Raw genomic sequence first — 27,331 nt, 5'->3', positions numbered from 1 at the left:
CACAGGGTTCCCAGATCTAAGATCGCCAATTATAAGCTGGTGAAGTGCGTGGCAGTGTCGCTTCACTCCCTGGCCGGCCACTCTGTCTGACTCATGAACTTTATTATAGCCTATGGCAGTGTTTCCCAACCAGGGTGCCTCCAGCTGTTGCAAAACGACATCTCCCAGCATGCCCGGACAGCCGAAGGCTGTCCGGGCATGCTGGGAGATGTAGTTTTGCAACAGCTGGAGGCACCCTGGTTGGGGAACACTGGTCTATGGAGTCGAAATGGGCAGTGGGGCAGGCATTAAAGGGGTACTCCTGTGGAAAACAACATGGCTGCTTTCTACCAAAAACAGCGACACCCCTGCCTACGTGGTCCGTGTGGTATTGCAGCTCAGCTCCACTGAAATAAATGAGAACTAGCTGCAATACCATGCCCAACCTATGGACAGGTGTGGCGCTGTTTCCTAATTCTAATCCACAAAAAACACCCTTTTAAATCGTCCTATTCGGTTAATTTTCTATCTATTATTTGGAAAAGCTTGGTGACAACTCACACAGCTGTCCCAGGCTCCTGAAGATCGACTGGGGGAAGTGTATATTTCTGATATTTCATTGCATAACTGAGCACATCAGCAGCTTGGGAAAGCTGAGTGGGGGCTGTGATGGCAGCCATGTTTGTTCTCACCCAAAGGCTGTCTGGGCATGCTGGGAGTTTTGCAACAGCTGGAGGCTACCTGGTTGGGAAACACTGGTCTATGGAGTCAGAATGGGCAGTGGGGCAGGCATTAAAGGGGTACTCCTGTGGAAAACAACATGGCTGCTTTCTACCAAAAACAGCGACACCCCTGCCTACGTGGTCTGTGTGGTATTGCAGCTCAGCTCCACTGAAATAAATGAGGACTAGCTGCAATACCATGCCCAACCTAAGGACAGGTGTGGCGCTGTTTCCTAATTCTAATCCACAAAAAACACCCTTTTAAATCGTCCTATTCGGTTAATTTTCTATCTATTATTTGGAAAAGCTTGGTGACAACTCACACAGCTGTCCCAGGCTCCTGAAGACTGCATAACTGCATAACTGCATAACTGAGCACATCAGCAGCTTGGGAAAGCTGAGTGGGGGCTGTGATGGCAGCCATGTTTGTTCTCACCCAAAGGCTGTCTGGGCATGCTGGGAGTTTTGCAACAGCTGGAGGCTACCTGGTTGGGAAACACTGGTCTATGGAGTCGGAATAGGCAGTGGGGCAGGCATTAAAAGGGGTACTCCTGTGGAAAACTTTTTTTTAAAAATAAACTGGTGCCAGAAAGTTAAACAGATTTGTAAATCACTTCTATTAAAAAAAGCTTAATCCTTCCAGTACTTTTTAGAGGCTGTATATTACAGAGGAAATGCTTTTCCTTTTTGGATTTCTCTTCTGTCACGACCACAGTGCTCTCTGCTGTCCATTTTAGGACAGTAGGAGCAAATCGCCATAGCAAACCTCTCCTGCTCTGGTCAGCAGAGAGCACTATGATCGTGACAGAAGAGAAATCCAAAAAGAAAAGCATTTACTCTGTAGTATACAGCCGCTATTAAGTACTGGAAGGATTAAGATATTTATAATAGAAGTAATTTACAAATCTGTTTAACTTTCTGGCGCCAGTTGATTTAAAACAACAAAAAAAAAAAAAAGTTTTCCACCGGAGTACCCCTTTAAGGAGCACTTAATCGGCTTACAATTCGCGGGTCTCGCAATCTAAACTTTAGACATGTCTGTCAAACATGCCATAAGTTGTTTTTTTTTTGGGGGGGGGGGGGGGGGGTCACCACTTTAAAAAAAAAAATCCTCTCCCCGAAAGCTTTTTTTTTTTTTTTTTTTTTATCCCCCAAAGCATTTTGCACACACAATAAATTCCCCCGGAACACAAAACCTCATAGAAAAGAGAGAATGTTCGGATGCTTAGTCTCTTTCATTCGAAGATCGCAAGAAAAACCAACGTAGTGGTTCTTATAGGATTCGCACATAAATTAGAAAAGTAAGCAGCGTCCGCAGTCGAGACTTCTAGCTCAGGCTTGAAGCCGATGAGATACCGCAGAGCGCCGAAGGCGATCTCTCCCTTCGTAGTGGTAAATGGCGGGCTAGAGAATACGCAAACAGGACGTCACAGCGTAGATACAGGCCGCGGGCAGGAAGCGGGAAGCCTGGCCGAACTCCCAGAGCAGATAAATGCAAAAAAAAAAAAAAAAAAGGATCCTGGGCGAGAGGACTCCACTGGCTGCAGGATACAGGTGGTGCCCGCTCAGGTGTAGCGCGGGCAAAGCACAGGGGGATTGGGCATGTCCAAAACTCTCCTCCGCTCTTCGTATTCATCTGTGTCTGTGGAGTCATCATCGTGTAGGAAACAATCATTGCAGCTCTCTTCCTGCACAGGAGGAAAAACAGAAAACAGGCCGTCAGGTGTTGTCCTCACCTGGAGCAGAAGAGGAGAAGCTGCTCTTAGGCTACATTTCCACTTGTCTTTTCGGGCAAAAATGACCAAACTGCCACACAGCATTTGTTTGATGGAAAAACGCAGCGGCCAGATGCATAGCATCACCCCTTACCCCATACTGTCCATGCTACTGACAGGGCTGAGCTGTACTCGCAGCTATACAGCCCCGGGTACAGCTTATGCTGGGTAGGAGATATACCGTATTTATCGGGGTATACCACGCACCGGACTATTACACGCACCCTCATTTTTTCCCAAGAAAATTTGGGTAAAAAAGGCTTTTGACCCAAATATCCTTGTTAAAATGAGGGTGCGTGTAGGGGCGTGTATACCCCGATAAACTTTGGCCCCGCAAAAGCCGCTGCGGTTCAATGATTTAAAGGGGTTATCCAGGGGAAAAAAAAACATTTTTTTTATATATCAACTGGCTCCAGAAAGTCAAACAGATTTGTAAATTACTTCTATTAAAAAAAATCTTAATCCTTTCAGTACTTATGAGCTGCTGAAGTTGAGTTGTTCTTTTCTGTCTAAGTGCTCTCTGATGACACCTGTCTCGGGAACCGCCCAGATTAGAAGCAAATCCCCATAGCAAACCTCTTCTATTTTGTGCAGTTCCCGAGACAAGCAGAGTTGTCAGCAGAGAGCACTGTTGACAGACAGAAAGCAACAACTCAACTTCAGCAGCTGATAATTATTGAGAGGATTAAGTTTTTGTAATACAAGTAATTTACAAATCTGTTTAACTTTCTGGAGCCAGTTAATATATATTTTTAAAAAATTTAAGTTTTTCCTGAAATACCCCTTTAAAGCGTCCGCAGCAGATTCTGCGGGGCAAGAGTCCCACCGTCGTTAAAACAGTTAAAGGAGTAGTCCAATCCTGAAAAACTAGGGGATAATTTTCAGATCGTGGGGGGTCCGACCGCTGGGGCAGCCCGGGACCCCGTACAGGAGATCGCGGGCGGGGGGGGGGGGGGGGCTGCCCAGCGGTCGGACACCCCCCCCACCCCCACCCGCGATCTGAAACTTATCCCCCATCCTTAGGATAGGGGATACGTTTTTCACGACTGGACTACTCATTTATACAGCGTTATCAGAACATGTCGAGGGTGGCTGTTTATTAAGAATTTAAATCTGCACGCCGTCATAGCGCCAAATATGGGGGTACTGCAGCACCATTCATTATAGCATACAGCACACAAGGGGCTCCTTGCTGTTATATTAGTATTGCGTTTCAAGCACTCTCTCGGCACACTTTTATTTCACGTGTGAGGATTTTTAATAGTATCAATAAAAGTGACTTTTTAGGGGGAAGGTAATAAGAGGGGAGTTAGTGGCTTCGGCCCTGGAGTTTGTTGTATATGATGGTATTACAACACGGCTCAATTCCCTTCGATAGAAGTGAGTCGCAATACCACACGCAAACGGAGGACATAAGTGGCTCTATTTCTGGAAGAAATGTTTATTTTCTAATCCTAAATAACCCATTACCGTTTGACACGTCATCTAGAAATGTCAAAAGTTACGATTGCACCGGATCATAATTTTTAACCCGTCGAAGTGTGCGGCAACGCACTTCACTCCACGACTGTCAGTCAAACCTGACTCATTCACTCCATGGACTATAATGAGCCCGCCAGCCTGGTCCTCAAAGGGTTAAAAATAGTAACAAGTGCAGGTCAAGTAAAGCACATCCTCAGTGTATTTCGTGCTGTGGGAAATATGCTGCGGATTCTGCTACAAGCAGACACAGGGCTACTCTGCCGCAGTCCTGTACATGTAAGTAAGGTTAACCTCACTGCACACACAGGCCTGCCTCCAAACCTCACTGCACACACAGGCCTGCCTCCAAACCTCACTGCACACACAGGCCTGCCTCCAAACCTCACTGCACACACAGGCCTGCCTCCAACCTCACTGCACACACAGGGCTGCCTCCAAACCTCACTGCACACATAGGCCTGCCTCCAAACCTCACTGCACACACAGGCCTGCCTCCAAACCTCACTGCACACACAGGGCTGCCTCCAAACCTCACTGCACACACAGGCCTGCCTCCAAACCTCACTGCACACACAGGCCTGCCTCCAAACCTCACTGCACACACAGGCCTGCCTCCAAACCTCACTGCACACACAGGCCTGCCTCCAAACCTCACTGCACACACAGGCCTGCCTCCAAACCTCACTGCACACACAGGGCTGCGGCCAGGTAGCCCTGTGAGTTTGTTCGTAGCAGAATCCGCAGCGTATTTCCGAGCACTACATGTGACCCTAGGAAACCAAGATTGTGTGTCCATCTTCTACTGGTAAGGAGAGGAATAAAGGGAACAATGCGCAGGAGTCACCATGTTACTTACTGTAGCGACGTCAGACACCCGAAACGTGGGACATTTCATATGGAAACGGGGGATGGCGACGGTGAAGACCTCGTTCTTGTTGTCCAACCGGTGGAATGTATAACTCCCCTCCATATACCCAGAAGTTGTGGAGAACGTGGTGCAGCTTGTGTACTCGTACACTCTACCCGCCCTTAGTTGGGGGTAATCTCCTAAGAGCATAAAATAAAAAGACAAGAAGAGGACTCACTAGCCAGAAAACAAAATCAAAAAAGGTGTTGTCCCACCAATTGTAATATACAGGGTGGGCCACTTATATGGATACACCTTAATAAAATGGGAATGGTTGGTGATATTAACTTCCTGTTTGTGGCACATTAGTATATGTGAGGGGGGAAACTTTTCAAGATGGGTGGTGACCACGGCGGCCATTTTGAAGTCGGCCATTTTGGGAAGAGGGTCATGTGACACATCAAACTTATTGGGAATTTCACAAGAAAAACAATGATGTGCTTGGTTTTAATGTAACTTTATTCTTTCATGAGTTATTTACAACATTCTGACCACTTATAAAATGTGTTCAATGTGCTGTTCATTGTGTTGGATTGTCAATGCAACCCTCTTCTCTATATACTGCTATATACTACTATATACACCGCAGGAGAAATGCTAGCACAGGCTTCCAGTATCCGTATACACTGCTATATACTACTATATACACCGCAGGAGAAATGCTAGCACAGGCTTCCAGTATCCGTATACACTGCTATATACACCGTAGGAGAAATGCTAGCATAGGCTTCCAGTATCCGTATACACTGCTATATACTACTATATACTCCGCAGGAGAAATGCTAGCACAGGCTTCCAGTATCCGTATACACTGCTATATACACCGTAGGAGAAATGCTACCACAGGCTTCCAGTATCTGTAGTTTCAGGTGCTGCACATCTCGTATCTTCACAGCATAGACAATTGCCTTCAGATGACCCCAAAGATAAAAGTCTAAGGGGGTCAGATCGGGAGACCTTGGGGGCCATTCAACTGGCGAACGACGACCAATTCACTTTCCAGGAAACTGTTCATCTAGGAATGCTCGGACCTGACACCCATAATGTGGTGGTCACCATCTTGCTGGAAAAACTCAGGGAACGTGCCAGCTTCAGTGCATAAAGAGGGAAACACATCAAGTGGATTGGTCGTCGTGGGCCAGTTGAATGGCCCCAAGGTCTCCCGATCTGACCCCCTTGGACTTTTATCTTTGGGGTCATCTGAAGGCAATTGTCTATGTTGTGAAGATACGAGATGTGCAGCACCTGAAACTACGGATACTGGAAGCCTGTGCTAGCATTTCTCCTGCGGTGTATATAGTAGTATATAGCAGTGTATACAGATACTGGAAGCCTGTGCTAGCATTTCTCCTGCAGTGTATATAGTAGTATATAGCAGTGTATACGGATACTGGAAGCCTGTGCTAGCATTTCTCCTGCGGTGTTTATAGTAGTATATAGCAGTGTATACGGATACTGGAAGCCTGTGCTAGCATTTCTCCTGCGGTGTATATAGTAGTATATAGCAGTGTATACGGATACTGGAAGCCTGTGCTAGCATTTCTCCTGCGGTGTATATAGTAGTATATAGCAGTGTATAAGGATACTGGAAGCCTGTGCTAGCATTTCTCCTGCGGTGTATATAGTAGTATATAGCAGTGTAAACGGATACTGGAAGCCTGTGCTGGCATTTCTCCTGCGGTGTATATAGTAGTATATAGCAGTGTATACGGATACTGGAAGCCTGTGCTGGCATTTCTCCTGCGGTGTATATAGTAGTATATAGCAGTGTATACGGATACTGGAAGCCTGTGCTAGCATTTCTCCTGCGGTGTATATAGTAGTATATAGCAGTGTATACGGATCCTGGAAGCCTGTGCTAGCATTTCTCCTGCGGTGTTTATAGTAGTATATAGCAGTGTATACGGATACTGGAAGCCTGTGCTAGCATTTCTCCTGCGGTGTATATAGTAGTATATAGCAGTGTATACGGATACTGGAAGCCTGTGCTAGCATTTCTCCTGCGGTGTATATAGTAGTATATAGTAGTGTATACGGATACTGGAAGCCTGTGCTAGCAATTCTCCTGCGGTGTATATAGTAGTATATAGCAGTGTATATGGATACTGGAAGCCTGTGCTAGCATTTCTCCTGCGGTGTATATAGTATATATAGCAGTGTATACGGATACTGGAAGCCTGTGCTAGCATTTCTCCTGCTGTGTATATAGTAGTATATAGCAGTGTATACGGATACTGGAAGCCTGTGCTAGCATTTCTCCTGCGGTGTATATAGTAGTATATAGCAGTGTATACGGATACTGGAAGCCTGTGCTAGCATTTCTCCTGCGGTGTATATAGTAGTATATAGCAGTGTATATGGATACTGGAAGCCTGTGCTAGCATTTCTCCTGCGGTGTATATAGTAGTATATAGTAGTGTATACGGATACTGGAAGCCTGTGCTAGCAATTCTCCTGCGGTGTATATAGTAGTATATAGCAGTGTATATGGATACTGGAAGCCTGTGCTAGCATTTCTCCTGCGGTGTATATAGTATATATAGCAGTGTATACGGATACTGGAAGCCTGTGCTAGCATTTCTCCTGCTGTGTATATAGTAGTATATAGCAGTGTATACGGATACTGGAAGCCTGTGCTAGCATTTCTCCTGCGGTGTATATAGTAGTATATAGCAGTGTATATGGATACTGGAAGCCTGTGCTAGCATTTCTCCTGCGGTGTATATAGTAGTATATAGCAGTGTATACGGATACTGGAAGCCTGTGCTAGCATTTCTCCTGCGGTGTATATAGTAGTATATAGCAGTGTATACGGATACTGGAAGCCTGTGCTAGCATTTCTCCTGCGGTGTATATAGTAGTATATAGCAGTGTATATGGATACTGGAAGCCTGTGCTAGCATTTCTCCTGTGGTGTATATAGTAGTATATAGCAGTGTATACGGATACTGGAAGCCTGTGCTAGCATTTCTCCTGTAGTGTATATAGTAGTATATAGAGAAGAGGGTTGCATTGACAATCCAACACAATGGGCAGCACAATGAACACATTTTATAAGTGGTCAGAAACTTGTAAATAACTCATGAAAGAAAAAAGTTACATTAAAACCAAGCACGTCATTGTTTTTCTTGTGGAATTCCCAATAAGTTTGATGTGTCACATGACCCTCTTCCTATTGAAAAAACAAAAGTTGGATTCAAAATGGCCGACTTCAAAATGGCCGCCATGGTCACCACCCATCTTGAAAAGTTTCCCCCCCCACATATACTAATGTGCCACAAACAGGAAGTTAATATCACCAACCATTCCCATTTTTTTAAGGTGGATCCATATAAATGGCCCACCTTGTATTACCCAATACTCTCAATATTTTCTATTGCCTCGTTCAAAAGTTATTCCCCTACCTGTAGCCCACGTGCCTGCCTTGTTATGAATGGAGTTGCACCTGTAAAGCCTGGGTAATGCAAGCTCAGCTGGTTTTACTGTTTCACGTCCTGTACAGCGTCTCTCTTCTGCTCTGTCGATTTGCCTGACCCTCAGTCCAACAGCCTGGCAGTACTGAAGGAGGGGAGGCGGGGGGGGGGGCTAAAATTCTGCTTCCTTACCCGCTCGTTCATTGTTGAGACTGTCGGACTAAGGGTCAGGCAAACGGACATAGCAACGGAGTAAAATGACATTGTGGGTGAACAGGGAGGAAGTTTGCTTATTAGTGCTGAGTTGTGTCAGCCAAACTGACAGAGCAGGAGAGAGGTGCTGCACGGGGCCTGTCCAAAGAGCATGCTCAGCACCTTCTTTCTAGTGGGGTCCAAATTTCCTATGCAGTTTACTGACACCAAGAAGTAGGGAGATACAACATAGACTATATTAGCTTAATAAAATAAGTCAGGCTCTCTCATACAGGGTGTCTAACATTCCCAACCAGCATTAGGACATAAAAGATTTTAAAGGGGTACTCTGTCCCTAGACATCTTATCCCCTATCCAAAGGGGCCCCGCGATCTCTGAGCAGCACCCGGCATTCATTTAGAATGCTCGGTGCGGGCGGCGGGGTTGTGAAGTCACTACCACGCCACTTGTGACACCACTTGTGACACCACGCCACGTCCCCTCATCGAAAGTCTATGGGTGGGGGCATGGCCACAGTCACGCCCCCTCCCATAGGCTTGCATTGAGGGGGCATTGTGCGACGTCACTGACCCGCTTCAAGCGCTCGGAACAAAATGTTCTGAACGCTGGGGCAGCGGAGTACCCCTTTAATGTATGCATCCCGTCAACAGCTGCATACTCTGTATATTGTAAATGTGACCGAAGTAAACCATGTGACTCACCTACGACTCCCGGGCCTTGCACCTCCTCCACGTTTCCCTTCGCGTTTGTGATTCTCCAGTAGCGGCTATCAAGCTGACAGGCCTTCTCTGGCAAAGCATTTTTGGCCATTTCCATTCTGGTAAATAAAAAGAGCAAAAATATCACATTGTATCTAAACTTTCAGAAAAGGTAAGTGGGGGACTGGATGCAGAGACCCCCAATGTTAGGTAGAACAAAGGGGCAGAGGCGACTGGCTGAGCACTGTGCCCCTTAAGTTCTGTTCGGCTTTGATTGGAAAGCTGAGCGCAGTGTGTATGGACCTGTCGATATTGCCTTAATGTGCCAAAAGTTTCCTGAAGGTTTAGGTACACTTTAAAAGGTGAGTTAAAGGGGTTATCCAGGAATAGAAAAACACCCCCCCCTGCCCTTATTTTTTTTATAGAGCTTTTAAAAGCTCTGTCTCATACTTTTTCTTCTTGCTCACATAGAGTGAGCTGCCGGAAGGAGGATGTGGGCGTGCGCCAGCAGGCGCGACGTCAGTGAAGCCTGGTGGGGGACCACTTCCGCCCTCACATCTCTGCTGCGCTCCGTGTCCGTGCTTAGCCTATGGCGCGGCAGGCTGCTCTGGGGTCTCCTCATCCTCGTTTAGCACTGCACGAAGGAGTACAGGAGCAAAGACCTGCCGTGCGAGCCGCGCTGCCTGCCAAGTGGCCGGCTGGCTAAGTACAGAGAGGGGTGGGGTTATGCAAATTAGCCATGTGGCCAGCCAGCTCTGACAGAGAAGGGGTGGAGTTATGCAAATTACCCCTGTATTATACACAGACCGTGGCAGCACACCAAGTTTACAGGACCTCCGGACCAGTACCCCACTTCGTACAATCTACTGTTCGAGGTATCGTTTTTTGGACCTGGAGGGAGGCACGAACTTAGTGCCGAAACGCGTCGTCCTTATTGAAATAAAATATACGTTGTCCTGTGCTAGCCAGGCTCTTCATTGCGTCACATTTGTGTGCAGCGCCTCCTAGACCAATTTTTTGTTTGTATTTTACTGTATTATACCCAGGCAGAGAAGGAGTGCTACGCACTGCCTATGGCCAGACCTTATTTCCAGAGTTTGGTCTCCTGCCATTACAAACAGGAGAACAAAATCTGAGATATTGAACAGACAAAATGTGTTCTGGCCAAGAAGGGAGACCCCTGGTGGCCAGAAGTATATAGCAGAAAAACGAACAAAATTTGGTCTGGTATTACAACTTAGCTCCATTCACTTCAATGGAACTGAGCTGCCGGACCTCACCCAACCTGGAGACAGACGGGGAGCTGTTTTTGAAAGAAATTAGCTCTGTTTTTTCTATTGCTGGATAACCCCTTTAAATTGAATCTCTATTTGCTGCAAACAGCTATATACACAGAGAGGTTTGGGCAGTGTTTCCCAACCAGGTTGCTTTCAGCTGTTACAAAACTACAATTCCCAGCTTGCCCGGACAGCCTTTGGCTGTCCGGGCATGCTGGGAGTTGTAGTTTTGCTTCAGCTGGAGGCACCCTGGTTGGGAAACACTGAGTTCCTGGAGATGATGGTGGTTGACAAACTTATAGAACTGCCTTTTTTTTATTTCTCAGCCAAGTGTCAAAGAGGCGTGACTGAGCTGCTCAAGTGCCACAGCATCCTTGCACGCCCTCCCCTCCCAGCTCCAACCTCTATTGTAAGCAGAGCACTGTAAGTCAGTCAAGGAGGGAAGGAGCAGGGAGGTAAGGGCAAGCGAGGAGGTGTGGCAGGCTGTGGCATTTGAGCAGCAGAGCTCCGCCTCCTTGACACTTAATGGAGAAATAAAAAGGAGATTTTATATTTGGTTTGGCAACCACCAACAGCTCCAGGAAAGGTACAGATTGCTTTTATACCCTAAGACAGGGTTTACTCCAGCCAGAAACATTAGTTAAAGGGGTGCTCCGCTGCTCAGGGATTGGAACAAACTGTTCTGAACGCTGGAGCCATTAGCTTGTGACATCATAGCCCCGCCCCCTCATGACATCAAGCTCAGCTCCCTCAATGCAAGTCTATGGGAGGGGGGGGGGGGGGGGGCGTGACAGTTGTCACGCCCCCTCCCATAGAGGTGCAGTGAAGGGGCGCGGGCGTGACGTCAAGAGCTCCCGGCACTAAGCGTTCAGAACATTTTGTTCCAAACGCTGAGCAGCGGAGTACCCCTTTAAAGAATTCAAGGGCGTTGGCAACAGAACCGCACGGACGTTGCCGTCCTCATAGATGGCATGACTGACTGACAGACTGACAAAAGAACGAACAAGATTAATCTTACAGTGGCAGAATTTCAGACGCCGAAATTCCGAAACGAGCACTGTGCATCGGAATCCCATTGACCGCAATGGGCTTCTGCAGCACCGGAATAGCAACAACTGGAGGCACACTATGGGTCGGGTCACAGGAGGATCCGCAGCGTAAAATCCACTGCGGATCAGTTAGGTGTGACCCTACCCTTATAGAAAGCGGGAGGAGAAAAAGGAAAATAAAGCTGGGATCCTGGATAGAACGGAGCCAAAATCTGGACCAGATAGGTAGATTTGAGTGTCGTCGGTGTAGGTGATGATTGAAGCAATGGGATTCTAGGATCTGCCCCAGGACAGAACCTTAAGGGACCCCAACAATAAGGCTATGTTCACACGGACGAATGACCGCTCGGAAAACGTGCCGTCTCATAGACGCATTCTTTCTGTGGAATCGGGATTTCCGAAAATTTCACAATGTGCACAGTTAAGCAGAATCCCGTTGAAATCATTGACTCGGCTGCTGCGGAATGTCAATGCGGAATTCCCCACGGAAATTCCATTGCGTGAACATAGCCTAAGAGGGTGAGGGGTGTGGGAAACACCGTATGTGCGGTTGGCGAGCTAGAAGGAGATCCAGAAGGAAGACAAATTTGTGACGCTGTTTGGGGACCACAGTAATGTTAGTGGATGCTATAGAAATGAATGGGATTCGCGCCTGCATGGGGTTGAATGGAAGAACGATTTCAAATAACAAAAACTTAGTGCAGTGGTCTCTCAAGTTATAGTATTAATTGGTTCTGGGACGACCATTGTATGTTGAAACCATTGTATGTTGAGACCAGAACTCTATGGAAACCTGGTAATTGGTTCTAAAGCCCCAAAATGTCATCCAAAAATAGGAAAAAGTGAGGATTAAAGAAAAATAAGTAGATAACTGATTATAGATAAAGCAAATCCTTACATATAAAAGTAAGAAAGATCTGCCGGGGGCTGTAAATCACTGTCTATGTCAGTGTTTCCCAAGCAGGGAGCCTCCAGCTGTTGCAAAACTACAATTCCCAGCATGCCCGGAGTCGCCCTCACTTGGTGTCCAAAGGAGCAGGTAACCCTGGTACAGGTAAAGTGTACAGAACATGTAATACCTCCCTGTACTGTAGGGGGCACTACCAGACATCAGTCAGTGCATACACTTCAGTAATACAGGTGTTTTACCAGTAAATGCCCATTCTGATTGGTCATTTCTTCCGGCCATTGACAAGTTTCACAGATCTGGACTGTCTGTACATTGTATGTTGAGTCTGGTTTCAACTTACAATGGTCCAGAAAAGACCATTGTATGTTGAAACTATTGTATGTTGAGGCCATTGTAAGTTGAGGGATCACTGTAAGAGTGTTATTTTTTTTTTTGTGTTACACCATATACTAATCCCTACAGCCGCCCACTAACCTGATTCTGTAGGTGAAGAAGTAATGTGGAGGGTGAATGGAGCTGAGCTCCGGCAGGAAGGAAGTGGAGACCGATATGGTGATCTCGTCAGTAGTTGCCACACAGTCCTTGTCATGCTCGTACCTGGAAGAGACAATAGATAAAACTAAGAAACGCAGAATAAATGGTCATTATTATATCACAAACATACAGGGAGGCAAGCATTGCAGCTTTGTGCCCAGTTTCAAGTATCTAAGCAAAGCTGAGATACCGCAAACATCCAAAACTGAAGTCTTCTGAGCTGAACCAGACTTAGGCTGCATTCACACCACGTTTTTGCAATACAGTTCCCGTATCAGGTTTTTGGATGAAAAACTGATTCCTCAAAACCGGACTAAACTCTATCAAAACGTGTGTACAAATTTTAACCCGTATACGGTTTGAAAAATGATGTCCGGTTAAATCCGTTTTTTAAGAAAAAAAAAACATATACGTTTTTAACTTTTCACTCCATTTTTAATAAAGTTTCACTTGTTTGATTGAAATTCCAAGAAAAAAAACCTGTGCAAACTCAAAGACCGTGTGGTGAAAACCGGATGGAACCGTATGCACATACAGGTCTGTACGGTTCCCATTGACTCCCATGTTAAAAAAAAACGTATACAGTTTAATACAGTTTTTCACTTGGACCAAAAACCATGGTAGGCTACAGTTTTGGGTACAGTTAAAAAAAAATGACAAAACCGTACAGGATGCAAAACTGACAACCTGATGCATCTTTTTCATAAGGTTTTCAATACGGTTCCGGTTCAAATTAAAAACGTATAAGGGAACTGTATTGCAAAAACGTGGTGTGAACCCACCCTTAACCCCCTTAAGGACTCAGCCCATTTGGACAATTTTATTTTTGACATCTCTGTCCATTTTAAAGAACCGTCCAGAGTAGGAGAAAATACCCATAGCAAACATATGCTGCTCTGGACAGTTCTTAAAATGGACAGAGATGTCAGCAGAGAGCACTGTGCTCGTGATGTCAGCAGAGAGCTCTGTGTTCCAAAAAGAAAAGAATTTCCTCTGTAGTATTCAGCAGCTAATAAGTACTGGAAGAATTAAGATTATTATTATTTTTTTTATAGAAGTAATTTACATATCTGTTTAACTTTCTGGCACCAGTTGAGTACAAAAAATATATAAATAAATAAATAAATAAATAAATAAAAAAATAAAAAAGTTTTCCACCGGAGTACCCACCTTTAAAAGGGCCTTTCCCACAGAGTACACAAGTGTTTCCCAACCAGTGTGCCTCCAGCTGTTGCAAAACTACAACTCCCAACTTAAAGGGGTATTCCAGGAAAAACATTTTTTTTTATATATATATCAACTGGCTCCAGAAAGTTAAACAGATTTGTAAATTACTTCTATTAAAAAATCTTAATCCTTTCAGTACTTATGAGCTTCTGAAGTTAAGGTTGTTCTTTTCTGTCTAAGTGCTCTCTGATGACACGTGTCTTGGGAACCGCCCAGTTTAGAAGAGGTTTGCAATGGGGATTTGCTTCTAAACTGGGCGTGTCATCAGAGAGCATTTAGACAGAAAAGAACAATCTTAACTTCAGAAGTTTATAAGTACTGAAAGGATTAAGATTTTTTAATAGAAGTAATTTACAAATCTGTTTAACTTTCTGGAGCCAGTTGATATATATATATATATATATATATATATATATATATATATATATATATATATAAAAATGTTTTCCTGGATAACCCCTTTAAGATCTCAAGTCCTTAGGCTGTGTTCACATATTGCTTTTTTTACAGCATTTTTACTAAAATTTTTCAATTTTTTTTTGTTAAAATGACATTTTTACAGTGATTTGAAAATTGATGTAAAGTAGCACAATTGTTGGTGAAAATTACATCAAACACTGAAGACAAAATGCAGCCACATGGGAGCAGTATACAAATCAAGGTAGGGGAGGTTTCCCAACCAGGGTGCCCCCAGCTGTTGCAAAACTACAACTCCCAGCATGCCCGGACAGCCAAAGGCTGTCCGGGCATGCTGGGAGTTGTTGTTTTGCAAAACTGTGAGGCACTGTGTCTGAAAAACCCTGCACTTAACACTGAAATTTTTATAATTAAGTTACAGTATGGCAACAGATGGATGCAACTGTGCTGGGTTGAAACAGATCGTGATGCAGGACTAGCGATGGCAATATATATATATATATATATATATATATATATATATATATACACACACACACACACATACACCTGGAGTGCTTCTTTAAGTGAAAACAGACAGAGCATATAGTAGTGATGTGTTCAGTCCACGCTACCTGAAAATCTGGTCCCTGATGATGGGATAGTCACCTGAGACAACATGCTGCACATACGATGTAAACCACTGGGTAAAAGAGGTACCTGAGAAAAAAAACAGATAAAGGATGAGGGTCCATGATGGGACAACACAAGATCTCAGGTTTCTGAAGCCCTTTCATCTCATTGGTCACCTATTCTAGGACCGACTGCAGTCCTGCTAAGGCAATTGGCATCAATCAAGTGCCTCCTACTGAGCCTTAAAGAGGTACTACACTGGAAAACATTTTTTTTAAATCAACTGGTGCCAGAAAGTTAAACAGATTTGTAAATGACTTCTATTAAAAAAAAAAAAAAAACTCTATCCTTCCAGTACTTATCAGCTGCTGTATACTCCATAGGAAGTTCTTTTCTTTAGGAATTTCCTTTCTGTCTGACCACAGTGCTCTCTGATGACACCTCTGTCCATATCAGGAACTGTCCAGAGTAGGAGCAAATCCCTAGAGAAAACCTATCCTGCTCTGGACAGTTCCTAAAATGGACAGAGGTGTCAGCAGAGAGCACTGTGGTCAGACAGAAAGGAAATAAAAGAAAATAAATTCCTGTGGAGCATACAGCAGCTGATAAGTACTGGAAGGATTAAGATTTTTTAATAGAAGTAATTTGCAAATCTGTTTAACTTTCTGGCACCAGTTGATTTAAAAATAAAAAAAATGCTTTCCAGTGGACTACCCCTTTAGGGTACGTTCACACAGGCGGATTTTTTGCGGGTTTCCCGCTGCGTATTTGAAAGTGGGCGGGCTCTTCCAGGCTGCGCGCAGCAGATTTTCCGCGGCGGAATTTACGCTACGGAAAATCCGCCACAGTCCCTACTGACTTCAATGGGGCTTGCGGCGGATTTTCCGCGGCTGCTGCGGACAGCCGAAAAGAGCCAGCCCACTTTCAAATACACAGCGGGAAACCCTCCAAAAAATCCGCCCGTGTGAACGAACCCTTAATCTAATGCTGCCTAATAGCTCTAACACTGGCATATGCACACTCAGTTCAGCCAAGCGTGCATGTGTAATGAATGGGGAGAGGGGAATAAGCCGCTGGCAGACTACTCTGGCAACAGCTTACCTTCCATTAGGAAAAAAAAGGATTAGATGATTGGTCAATATCAGCGGGTGTGGCCAACATCAATTTATTCTGTATGGCCTCTGAACCACACACCATTTAGAGATCCTACCTGTAACAAACATGTCCAGAGCTGCAGGGTTATGCGTCGTCTGGTCCTAGAACACAGATCAAAGGGTCTGGTAAACTACGATGTACACTGTACACATGGTCCTAATAAATATCACAGTGCCCAAAAAAGAACAAAAAAAAGAAAATAACATGTCTCATACTATTCACAGAGCGCTGTCCACCTAAAGGAATCATAAATAACAAACCAGGACTCATCTGGTAAGAGATACATTGATTACATCAAGTTTTAAAAAAGGAGGGTTAAAGGGGTTATCCAGGAAAAAAACTTTTTTTTTTTTTTTTTTTATATATATCAACTGGCTCCAGAAAGTTAAACAGATTTGTAAAATACTTCTATTAAAAATTCTTAATCCTTTCAGTACTTATGAGCTTCTGAAGTTAAGGTTGTTCTTTTCTGTCTAAGTGCTCTCTGATGACATGTGTCTCGGGAAACGCCCAGTTTAGAAGGTTTGCTATGGGGATTTGCTTCTAAACTGGGCGTTTCCCGAGACACGTGTCATCAGAGAGCACTTAGACAGAAAAGAACAACTCAACTTCAGAAGCTCATAAGTACTGAAAGGATTAAGATTTTTTAATAGAAGTAATTTACAAATCTGTTTAACTTTTTGGAGCCAGTTGATATATATATATAAAATAAATATTTTTTTTCCTGGAATACCCCTTGAGAGTGCAGCCCTTTAGTCATTTTAGGATTTCCTTGTTTCTGCCTCATCCTTTAAGAGACATAAACTCTTATTTTTCCAGCCACAGACCCATGAGGATTTGTTTTTTGCGTAGCCAATTGTACTTTATAATGACACCTTTCATTTTACCCAAAAAAATAATAATAATTTGGCAACATTTAAAGGGGTACTCCGCTGCTCAACATTTGGAACAAACTGTTCCGAATGCTGGAGCTCGTGACGTCATAGCCCCGCCCCCTCGTGACGTCACGCCCAGCCCCCTCAATGCAAGTCTATGGGAGGGGGCGTGACAGCTGTCACGCCCCCTCCCATAGACTTGCATTGAGGGGGCGGGGCGTGACATCACGAGGGGGCGGGGCTATGACGTCACGAGCTCACGCAAGGCAGCAGCTCTAAGTATTTGTCCCCAACTCTCGGAAAGATCAGGTCACGGCTCGGCCCGACCTTTCTGCAAGAAGGGATTTGTTTTGGCACCGAAATGAGACCCCAGAGCCAAGGTGCCGGCTGTGGGGGACGCTAGACAGTGCGGTAAGGTGTTTAATTTTTAATGCAGTGCACTTTATGGTAAAACTGAACATAGTATGTTTTTTCTGGATTAAATCCTTACCCATGTTTACATGCTTTTCTATAATTTTACTATTTAAAAAAAATAAAAAATAAAAAAAAAACGTTTTCAATAAAAATCAGTACACTTATAATTGCCCTATTCTGATAATACCTATCACACTTTTACGTTATGAGGCTGTAGGGAGGCTCATTTTTTGAACATTGTTGATCTGTAGTGTTTATCGGTACCACTTTTGCATATATATGATTCTTTAATCATTTTTTTTTTTTTTTACAGTTCGGACATTTCAGCATTTGGTGATACCAAATATGTTAAATTCTTTTATTTTTTATTTTTTCCTTCTTCTTTATAAAATGGGAAAACATTTAAAAACAATATTATTATAATTTATTTTCTGTTTTCTGTTATCTTAGTACTACTAAAACACACACACACACATATATTATACATACATTCATTATATATATATATATATATATATATATATATACACACACACACACAAATACACACACACACACACACACACATATATATTATACGTATATACTCGAGTATAAGCCGAGTTTTTCAGCACGATTTTTCATGCAGAAAACACCCCCCTCGGCTTATACTCGAGTGAACTCTCCGCCCTCAGTGGTCTTCAACCTGCGGACCTCCAGATGTTTCAAAACTACAACTCTTAGCAAGCCCGGACAGCCATGCGCTCAGATGGCAGAAAAAAAAACAGCACATGCAGTATTTTTTCTTCCGTAAAAAAAAACGGAAGAGAAAACGGATACAGTAAATTTAACATTGAAGTCTATGGAAAATGGACGAGTCTTTAAGGTCATCCGTTTGCATCAGTTTTTTTTTCAATCCGTTTTTTTTTTTTATCCGTTTTTACTTCTGAACATGCCCAGAACAAAAAAAACATTTTTATTTTTTTTGTTTACTAACTGAACAATAACGGATCCAAATGGATAACATCCGTTTGCATCCGTTATTGTCCGTTTTTATTTTTGATGGGAGAAGAACGGGACGGGTCTAGATGGCCGTGTGAACGCAGCCTTACTATCATGGCATGCTGGAACCTGTAGTCTCTTTACGATGCATGTTGTAGTAGACGTGACCCAGACTTACCGGACATTGATAAAATATCTCGTTGCGACACCTCCCTTCGATGTCAGCCAGAGCCAAGTACTGGCTGAGCCCAGTGTGGATGCAGAAGGTGATAGGAAGGCACTGGTTGAGGCCGATCCTGCGCTGGAAGCCGCCCGCTGCTGTATCTATGTCCAACAAGTCCTCAGAGCGGTAGTGGTTGGATAAAGCCATGCTGCCCATCAACCTGAAGGGGGGCAAACCAAGGAGAGGAGGGTAAATAGCCTAAATATGAGGGCCCACAGTACAGAAAATCGGCAGCCGCGCCATCACGTGTCTGGCCTTACCCGGGTACCACAAGCTTCTGTCCATTGTGAATCCGCAGGGAGCAGCGATAATCATCAGGGAGTTTGGAGCCTATCCTATCTTCTATGGTATTAAGGTCCTCCTCCTGCACACCGGCTGCAAACACCACAAGCACACGATGAGGCCAGCTTAAAAAAAAATCTAAATGACCCAAAAATTACTGTTTGCACCATTAAGGGGTACTACCGTGAAAACTTATTTTTTTAAATCAACTGGTGCCAGAAAGTTAAACAGATTTGTAAATTACTTCTATTAAAAAATCTTAATCCTTCCAGTACTTTTTAGGGGCTGTATCCTAAAGAGAAATCCAAAAAAAGAAATGCGTTTCCTGTGATGTCCTGACCACAGTGCTCTCTGCTGACCTCTGCTGTCCATTTTAGGAACTGGAGAAAATCCCCATAGCAAACATATGCTGCTCTGGACAGTTCCTAAAATGGACAGAGAGGTCAGCAGAGAGCACTGTGGTCAGGACATCACAGGAAATGCATTTCTTTTTTGGATTTCTCTTTAGTATAGAGCCCCTAAAAAGTACTGGAAGGATTAAAGGGGTATTCCAGGCAAACATTTTTTGTATATATCAACATTAAATGGGGACCACAGAGGTAAAAAAATGTTTTCAAATCAACTGCTGTGCCATGATTAAGAACCATGATGGTTCGAAACGCGTTGGAGTGAAGTGAAATACATTTTGGACTTTTATATATTTTTGGGAGCTGGAATCTGCACTTTTGTTTTGTTATGGACCTGTTCACACCAAGTATGCCGCTTGGCTACCTGTTCCGTGCTTACTAACCCTCCAATCTAGAGTGTCTACAAGGCGGTGAGCTGGTCTATTTAAAGGGGTATTCCAGGCAAAAACTTTTTTTATATATATCAACTGGCTCCGGCAAGTTAAACAGATTTGTAAATTACTTCTATTAAAAAATCTTAATCCTTCCAATAGTTATTAGCTTCTGAAGTTGAGTAGCTGTTTTCTGTCTAGCTGCTCTCTGATGACTCACGTCCCGGGAGCTGTGCAGTTCCTATGGGGATATTTTCCCATCATGCACAGCTCCCGGGACGTGACATCATCATTGAGCAGTTAGACAGAAAACTTCAGAAGCTAATAACTATTGTAAGGATTAAGATTTTTTAATAGAAGTAATTTACAAATCTGTTTAACTTTCCGGAGTCAGTTGAGATATATATATATAGATATATATATATATATATATATATATAAAGGTTTTGCCTGGAATACCCCTTTAATATTTACTCAAATCAACTGGTGCCAGAAAGTTAAAACAGATTTGTAAATTATTTCTATTAAAAAATCCTAATCCTCCCAGTACTTATCAGCTGCTGTATGCTCCAGAGGAATTTGAGTAGTCCTTTGCAGTCAGAACACAGTGCTCTCTGCTGCCACCTCTGTCTGTGTTAGGAAGGGACCAGATCAAGAGAAAATCCCCATAGCAAACCTCTCCTGCTTTGGACAGTTCCTGACATGGATAGAGGTGGCAGCAGAGAGCACTGTGGTCAGACTGGAAAGAACTACACAACTTCCTGTGGAGCATACAGCAGCTAAGTACTGGAAGGATTAAAGGGGTACTCCAGTGGAAACCTTTTTTTTTGTATTTAAATCAACTGGTGCCAGAAATTTAAACAGATTAGTAAATTACTTCTATTAAAAAAAAAATCGTAATCCTTCCAGTACTTATTAGCTGCTGTATGATCCACAGGAAGTTCTTTTATTTTTGAATTTCCTTTCTGTCTGACCACAGTGCTCTCTGCTGACACCTCTGTCCATATCTGGAACTGTCCAGAGTAGAAGAAAATCCCCATAGCAAACCTCTCCTGCTCTGGACAGTTCCTGACATGGACAGAGGTGTCAGCAGAGAGCACTGTGGTCAGACAGAAAGGAAATTCAAAGAGAAAATAACTTCCTGTGGATCATAACAGCAGCTGATAAGTACTGGAAGGATTTTAAGATTTTTTTTATAGAAGTAATTTACAAATCTGCTTAACTTTCTGGCACCAGTTGATTTAAGAACATTGTTTTCCCTCCCGAGTCCCCCTTTAAGGCAACATTGTATCTAGTGCCGGAGAGTTTCTTATATACGACACCTTTAAGCGAGCTGATCATTCTGGGGCAGTGTTCTTCCAGATAAGCCTTCAGAGCGTCCCAGGCCGCCTTCAGATTTGCATAGTGATGTATATACCGTCCAAGATCCGTATAATATTCTATAAATGTTGTTTTCCAGCTGTGGTTCTTCTGGGTCTTCTTGTCCCTGGAAGCAGAAATTGGACCCTTACTGTCACTTATAACATTTACATAACAAAGTCACCACAGGTCACAGCAAAACCTACTGTGGTGCAGGAAAACGTATTCTCTATCCAAAGGATAAGTGTCCGAGCGGTGGGAGCTAGCGCGATCTCCTGCACGGCACCCCGACTCTACTCAGGAACGGAGTTTGTCAACCCCCGCAAGACGTGACGGCCAACGCGCCCACCCAAACGCTGTATTTCTGGCTCTCCCATAGAGATACATGGAGGGGGCGTATCTGCCACCACTTTGTGCGGGGAACGGCGCGCTCCAATCCTGGGGAGAGCCTGGGTGCCATGCAGGAGACAGACAGACAGGCAGGCAGGCAGAGAGACAGGCAGGCAGGCAGAGAGACAGGCAGGCAGGCAGAGAGACAGGCAGGCAGGCAGAGAGACAGGCAGACAGAGAGACAGGCAGACAGAGAGGCAGGCAGACAGAGAGGCAGGCAGACAGAGAGGCAGGCAGACAGAGAGGCAGGCAGACAGAGAGGCAGGCAGACAGAGAGGCAGGCAGACAGAGAGGCAGGCAGACAGAGAGGCAGGCAGACAGAGAGGCAGGCAGACAGAGAGGCAGGCAGACAGAGAGACAGGCAGACAGAGAGGCAGGCAGACAGAGAGGCAGGCAGACAGAGAGGCAGGCAGACAGAGAGGCAGGCAGACAGAGAGGCAGGCAGACAGAGAGGCAGGCAGACAGAGAGGCAGGCAGACAGAGAGACAGGCAGACAGAGAGACAGGCAGACAGAGAGACAGGCAGACAGAGAGACATTAACATATATAAGCACCGTTCCGATCACTTACTCGGACACCAGCCAATACTTCAGACACGGCCACTTCCATAGAGGATCATGGTTACAAAGTTGGTTAAATCTTCTGTTCAGGAAACTGCAACTGAAAGGACAGAAAAAGAAATGACTTATAATAATGGACAGGAGGGTTAAAGCCGATGTTTTCTCCAAACTTATTTTGCAATACAGTATTCCTGTATTCCTTTAAGTAGGTAGCCCCCCCCCCCCTTAGGTATGTCGCTTTATCAGGTAGGGCCACCTGTGCCATTATATTCCCCCCCCCCCCCCCAATGCTCCCTGTGCCATATTTTCCCCCATAAACCCCCTCCCTCCTCTGATGCCCCCATCTCATATTTCAGGCCACCTCTCCCCCCCCCCCCATTATTCACTTATTTCCCAAACCCCCCTCCCCTCTCTGATCCCCTGCTACCTGTCCTCCACCCCCATGTTCCCCTCCGGCAGGCTTAGAGGCTTGGTGATTGTTTCGGGCCTGCATCCTTGGTCCGGACAGATGAGTGACGTCATCGCGCGCCTACACCGGGACGCTGTCGTCCTGCGCGGCTCGCTATAGGCTGCAGTCTAGAGGAGTTTAGTTACAGGGCAAAACTGATTGCCCCGTTATATGTGAATTCCTCAAATTGCCCGAAGCAGGGCTAAATGCCTGAAGAATTCACCCGCATGTCCCAGGCGTCGGGCGATATCATTTCCACATCCCTGCTCCCCATTTATCTCAGAAAAAGAGTCCCAAAAAAACAGCGTGTGGATACGGCCTCACTTGAAGAGGGGCGTCTTACAGTAACATTCGCTTTGTTGCCCATAGCAACCAATCACAGTTCTGCTTTCATTTCTTATAATGCTCGGGTAAAATGAAAGCTGAGCTGTGATTGGTTGTCATGGGCAACAGATAGTCATGTCCGTAAATATTGGCACCCCTGACATTTTTCTAGAAAATGAAGTATTTCTCACAGAAAAGGATTGCAGTAACACATGTTTTGCTTACACATGTTTATCCCCTTTGTCTGTATTGGAACTAAACCAAAAACGGGAGGAAAAAAAGCAAATTGGACATAATGTCACCAAACTCCAAAAATGGGCTGGACAAAATTATTGGCACCCTTAACTTAATATTTGGTCGCACACCCTTTGGTAAAAATAACTGAAATCAGTGGCTTCCTATAACCATCAATAAGCTTCTTACACCTCTCAGCCGGAATGTTGGACTCTTTCTTTACAAACTGCTCCAGGTCTCTTATTGGAAGGCGCCTTTTCCCAACAGTAATTTTAAGATCTCTCCACAGGTGATCAATGGGATTTAGATCTGGACTCATTGCTGCCACTTCAGAACTCCCCAGTACTTTGTTGCCATCCATTTCTGGGGGCTTTGTGACGTATGTTTGGGGTCATTGTCCTGCTGGAAGACCCAAGATCTCGGACACAAACCCAGCTTTCTGACACTGGGCTGTACAGTGCGACCCAAAATCCATTGGTAATCCTCAGATTTCATGATGTCTTGTACACATTCAAGGCCCCCAGTGCCAGAGGCAGCAAAACAACCCAAAACATCACTGACCTCCACCATATTTCACTGTAGGTACTGTGTTCTTTTCTTTGCAGGCCTCATTCCGATTTCGGTAAACAGTAGAATGATGTGCTTTACCAAAAAGCTCTATCTTGGTCTCATCTGTCCACAAGACGTTTTCCCAGAAGGATTTTGGTTACTCAAGTTCATTGTGGCAAAATGTAGTCTTACTTTATTATGTCTCTGTGTTAGCAGTGGGGTCCTCCTGGGTCTCCTCCATAGTGGGGTCCTCCTGGGTCTCCTCCATAGTGGGGTCCTCCTGGGTCTCCTCCATAGTGGGGTCCTCCTGGGTCTCCTCCATAGTGGGGTCCTCCTGGGTCTCCTCCATAGTGGGGTCCTCCTGGGTCTCCTCCATAGTGGGGTCCTCCTGGGTCTCCTCCATAGTGGGGTCCTCCTGGGTCTCCTCCATAGTGGGGTCCTCCTGGGTCTCCTCCATAGTGGGGTCCTCCTGGGTCTCGTGCCATAGCGTTTCATTTAAACGTTGACGGATAGTTCGTGCTGACACTGATGCTCCCTGAGCCTGCAGGACAGCTTGAATATCTTTGGAACTTGTTTGGGGCTGCTTATTCACCATCCGGACTATCCTGCGTTGACCCTTCATCAATTTTTCTCTTCTGTCCACGTCCAGGGAGATTATCTACAGTGCCATGGGTTGCAAACTTCTTGATAATGTTGCGCACTGTGGACAAAGGCAAATCTAGATCTCTGGAGATGGACTTGTTACCTTGAGATTGTTGATATTTTTCCACAATTTTGGTTCTCAAGTCCTCAGACAGTTCTCTTCTCCTCTTTCTGTTGTCCATGCTTAGTGTGGCGCACACAGACACACAATGCAAAGGCTAAGTGAACTTCTCTCCTTTTTTATCTGCTTTCAGGTGTGATTTTTATATTGCCCACACCTACTTTCCCCAGGTGAGTATAAAGGAACATCACATGCTTGAAACAATCTTATTTATCCACAATTTTGTAAGGTGCCAATAATTTTGTCCAGACCATTTTTGGAGTTTGGTGACATTATGTCCAATTTGCTTTTTTTCCTCCTTTTTTGGTTTAGTTCCAATACACACAAAGGGAATAAACCTGTGTATAGCAAAACATGTGTTACTGCAATCCTTTTCTGTGAGAAATACTTCATTTTCTTATTTCAGAAGTGCCAACATTTATGTCCATGACTGTATTTCGTCATTTCCCCTGCAGGCACAGGGTCGGGGGCCACAGAGGGGAGGCTGTGATAGACGGGACTGTTTACTCCTTCCATGATCTGTCCTGATGAGATAGCGATCCCTGCAGAGGGGAGCGCCATGATAACCTCACATGTGACACAGTTATCTCCCGGCTTCACCTGCTGCAGGGTTTTTAATGGATTATACACTGTAACAACAGCGCAGCACGACTACAGACAATAAAGAGACCACAGTAATGCATAACACTTCATTTTACTAGGCACAGCGCCACCCTTGTCTGTAGGATGTGCCTGGTATTGCAGCTCAAGCCTCCTCACTGGCACAGCCTCCTGACCAAGCCTCATCCTAAGGTGCTGCAAACATCAGAGGAAGCATCACACCGACATACCTCACATACTGCCCATTGACTTCCCTTGCGCTTCCCCCCAGTGTTCAAACCCATCCTGCTTCAGAACCTCTTTAGGCTATGTTCACAAGGTGGAATATCTGCACAGAAAGTTTCAATGCGGTCATTCCACAGACAGAACATGTCAGTGCTAGGACCGCTCGGAAATGCTACTATGTGAACAGCACAGTAGAATTCCATTGAAAATAATGGGACTCTGCTGCTGAGGAATCTCTGTATGGAATTCCACATGGAAATTCCCTTGTGTGAACATGGCCTCAGGGAGAAGATTCCTATCCGAGTCAATGATTGGAAATCATGTCATCCTTGATGTTCTGTAGAAGCTGAAACGTGTATTATGTTCTGCAGCAGATATGATGCTTATTAAGATGTTCTGCAAGGGCCGAGGTGTGTATTCCGACGTTCTGCATCATTCGAGATGCGTATTCTGACGTTCTGCATCATTCGAGATGCGTATCTTGATGTTCTGCAGCATCCGAGATGCGTATCATGACGTTCTGCAGCATCCGAGATGCGTATCATGACGTTCTGCAGCATCCGAGATGCGTATCATGACGTTCTGCAGCATCCGAGATGCGTATCATGACGTTCTGCAGCATCAGAGATGCGTATCATGACGTTCTGCAGCATCAGAGATGCGTATCATGACGTTCTGCAGCATCCGAGATGCGTATCATGACATTCTGCACCATCCGAGATGCGTATCATGACATTCTGCAGCATCCGAGATGCGTATCATGACATTCTGCAGCATTTAATATGCGTATCATGACGTTCTGCAGCATCCGAGATGCGTATCATGACGTTCTGCAGCATCCGAGATGCGTATCATGACATTCTGCAGCATCCGAGATGCGTATCATGACATTCTGCAGCATCCCAGATGCGTATCATGACATTCTGCAGCATCCGAGATGCGTATCATGACATTCTGCAGCATCCGAGATGCGTATCATGACATTCTGCAGCATTTAATATGCGTATCATGACGTTCTGCAGCATTCGAGATGCGTATCATGACGTTCTGCAGCATCCGAGATGCGTATCATGACATTCTGCAGCATCCGAGATGCGTATCATGACATTCTGCAGCATCCGAGATGCGTATCATGACATTCTGCAGCATCCCAGATGCGTATCGTGACATTCTGCATTTAAGATGCGTATCATGACGTTCTGCAGCATCCGAGATGCGTATCATGACGTTCTGCAGCATCCGAGATCCGCATTACGACGTTCTGCAGAGGCTGCGACATGTATGAGGTTCTGCAGCAGCTGAGGTGTGCAATATGATATTCTACCGCTGCTGCTGTGTGTATTGCGCCATTCTGCAGCATGCGCCATTACTATAGAGTGAACAACTCGCCATAGTTGCACCAATTATGCCGTTTGCGTCAACTCCTGCCATCAGGCATGATCTGGTTTGCGCCAAAGCTTCACGGCTTCCAGGACACAGATGTGAACGACGCCTTACGCTTATTCTGCAAATCCGAACAATGTTTTCCTATAATGTTACTATTGGGACGGCGTGTAAGACAACAACAGTGCGACATTCTAAAAATATACGGTGGTGGCGATCGCCATTGCTCAGTCTACACCGCCATCTATAGCATTAACCATTTACAGTCTATCCCCACATATGGGGTGCAGTACAGGGCTATAGGTCCACAGCTGACAGTGTTGGGGTGCAGGGCACAGTACACACAAGTGACGCACAGCAGGCGGTAGGGGGCACACTTGTACCTGAGCAGGTCCCGGAAGTCCAGGTAAGACAGGATCAGGAGCAGCGGATCGGACGGCAGATCCGCCAGACCCAGCTCGTTGGTCCCCGCCATCTTGGAGGCGACCAGCTGAACAGTCGCGGCTCCTCCCCTTCCCATCGAAAGACAACGCCCCTCTCAAAACGATGCCACGCCCCATCCGGCATTCCTAAC

General features: G+C 45.0%; 1 protein-coding gene and 1 non-coding gene across 2 annotated transcripts; both read right to left on the bottom strand.

Moving 5' to 3' along the window:
- Window positions 1-1,821: 1,821 nt before the first annotated feature.
- FBXO3 (F-box protein 3) lies at window positions 1,822-27,331 on the bottom strand. The gene is made up of 11 exons (XM_056527684.1): window positions 27,141-27,331; window positions 22,242-22,331; window positions 21,246-21,409; window positions 19,124-19,238; window positions 18,819-19,023; window positions 16,426-16,471; window positions 15,218-15,302; window positions 12,900-13,022; window positions 9,193-9,308; window positions 4,815-5,005; window positions 1,822-2,389 (listed from the first exon to the last, which is right to left on the bottom strand). The coding sequence occupies exons 1-11, from the start codon at window positions 27,275-27,277 to the stop codon at window positions 2,267-2,269; spliced, it is 1,395 nt and encodes a 464-aa protein (XP_056383659.1). The 5' UTR covers window positions 27,278-27,331; the 3' UTR covers window positions 1,822-2,266.
- Window positions 17,527-17,657, bottom strand: LOC130277836 (small nucleolar RNA SNORA35). The gene has a single exon (XR_008845599.1). It is a non-coding gene; the product is annotated as a small nucleolar RNA SNORA35 (small nucleolar RNA).

Source organism: Hyla sarda, chromosome 6 (assembly GCF_029499605.1).
Source record: "Hyla sarda isolate aHylSar1 chromosome 6, aHylSar1.hap1, whole genome shotgun sequence".
NCBI lineage: Eukaryota > Metazoa > Chordata > Amphibia > Anura > Hylidae > Hyla > Hyla sarda.
This window is presented reverse-complemented; position numbering and strand designations above follow the sequence as displayed.

Excerpts from the sequence above, each read along its gene's own strand:
- FBXO3 (XM_056527684.1), bottom strand. The coding sequence starts at position 27,277 with ATGGGAAGGGGAGGAGCCGCGACTGTTCAGCTGGTCGCCTCCAAGATG. Across the intron at positions 21,410-22,241 it reads AAGTATTGGCTGGTGTCCGA|GGACAAGAAGACCCAGAAGA; the intron begins GTAAGTGATCGG and ends TTCTGCTTCCAG. Across the intron at positions 5,006-9,192 it reads GCAAGGCCCGGGAGTCGTAG|GAGATTACCCCCAACTAAGG; the intron begins GTGAGTCACATG and ends TTATGCTCTTAG.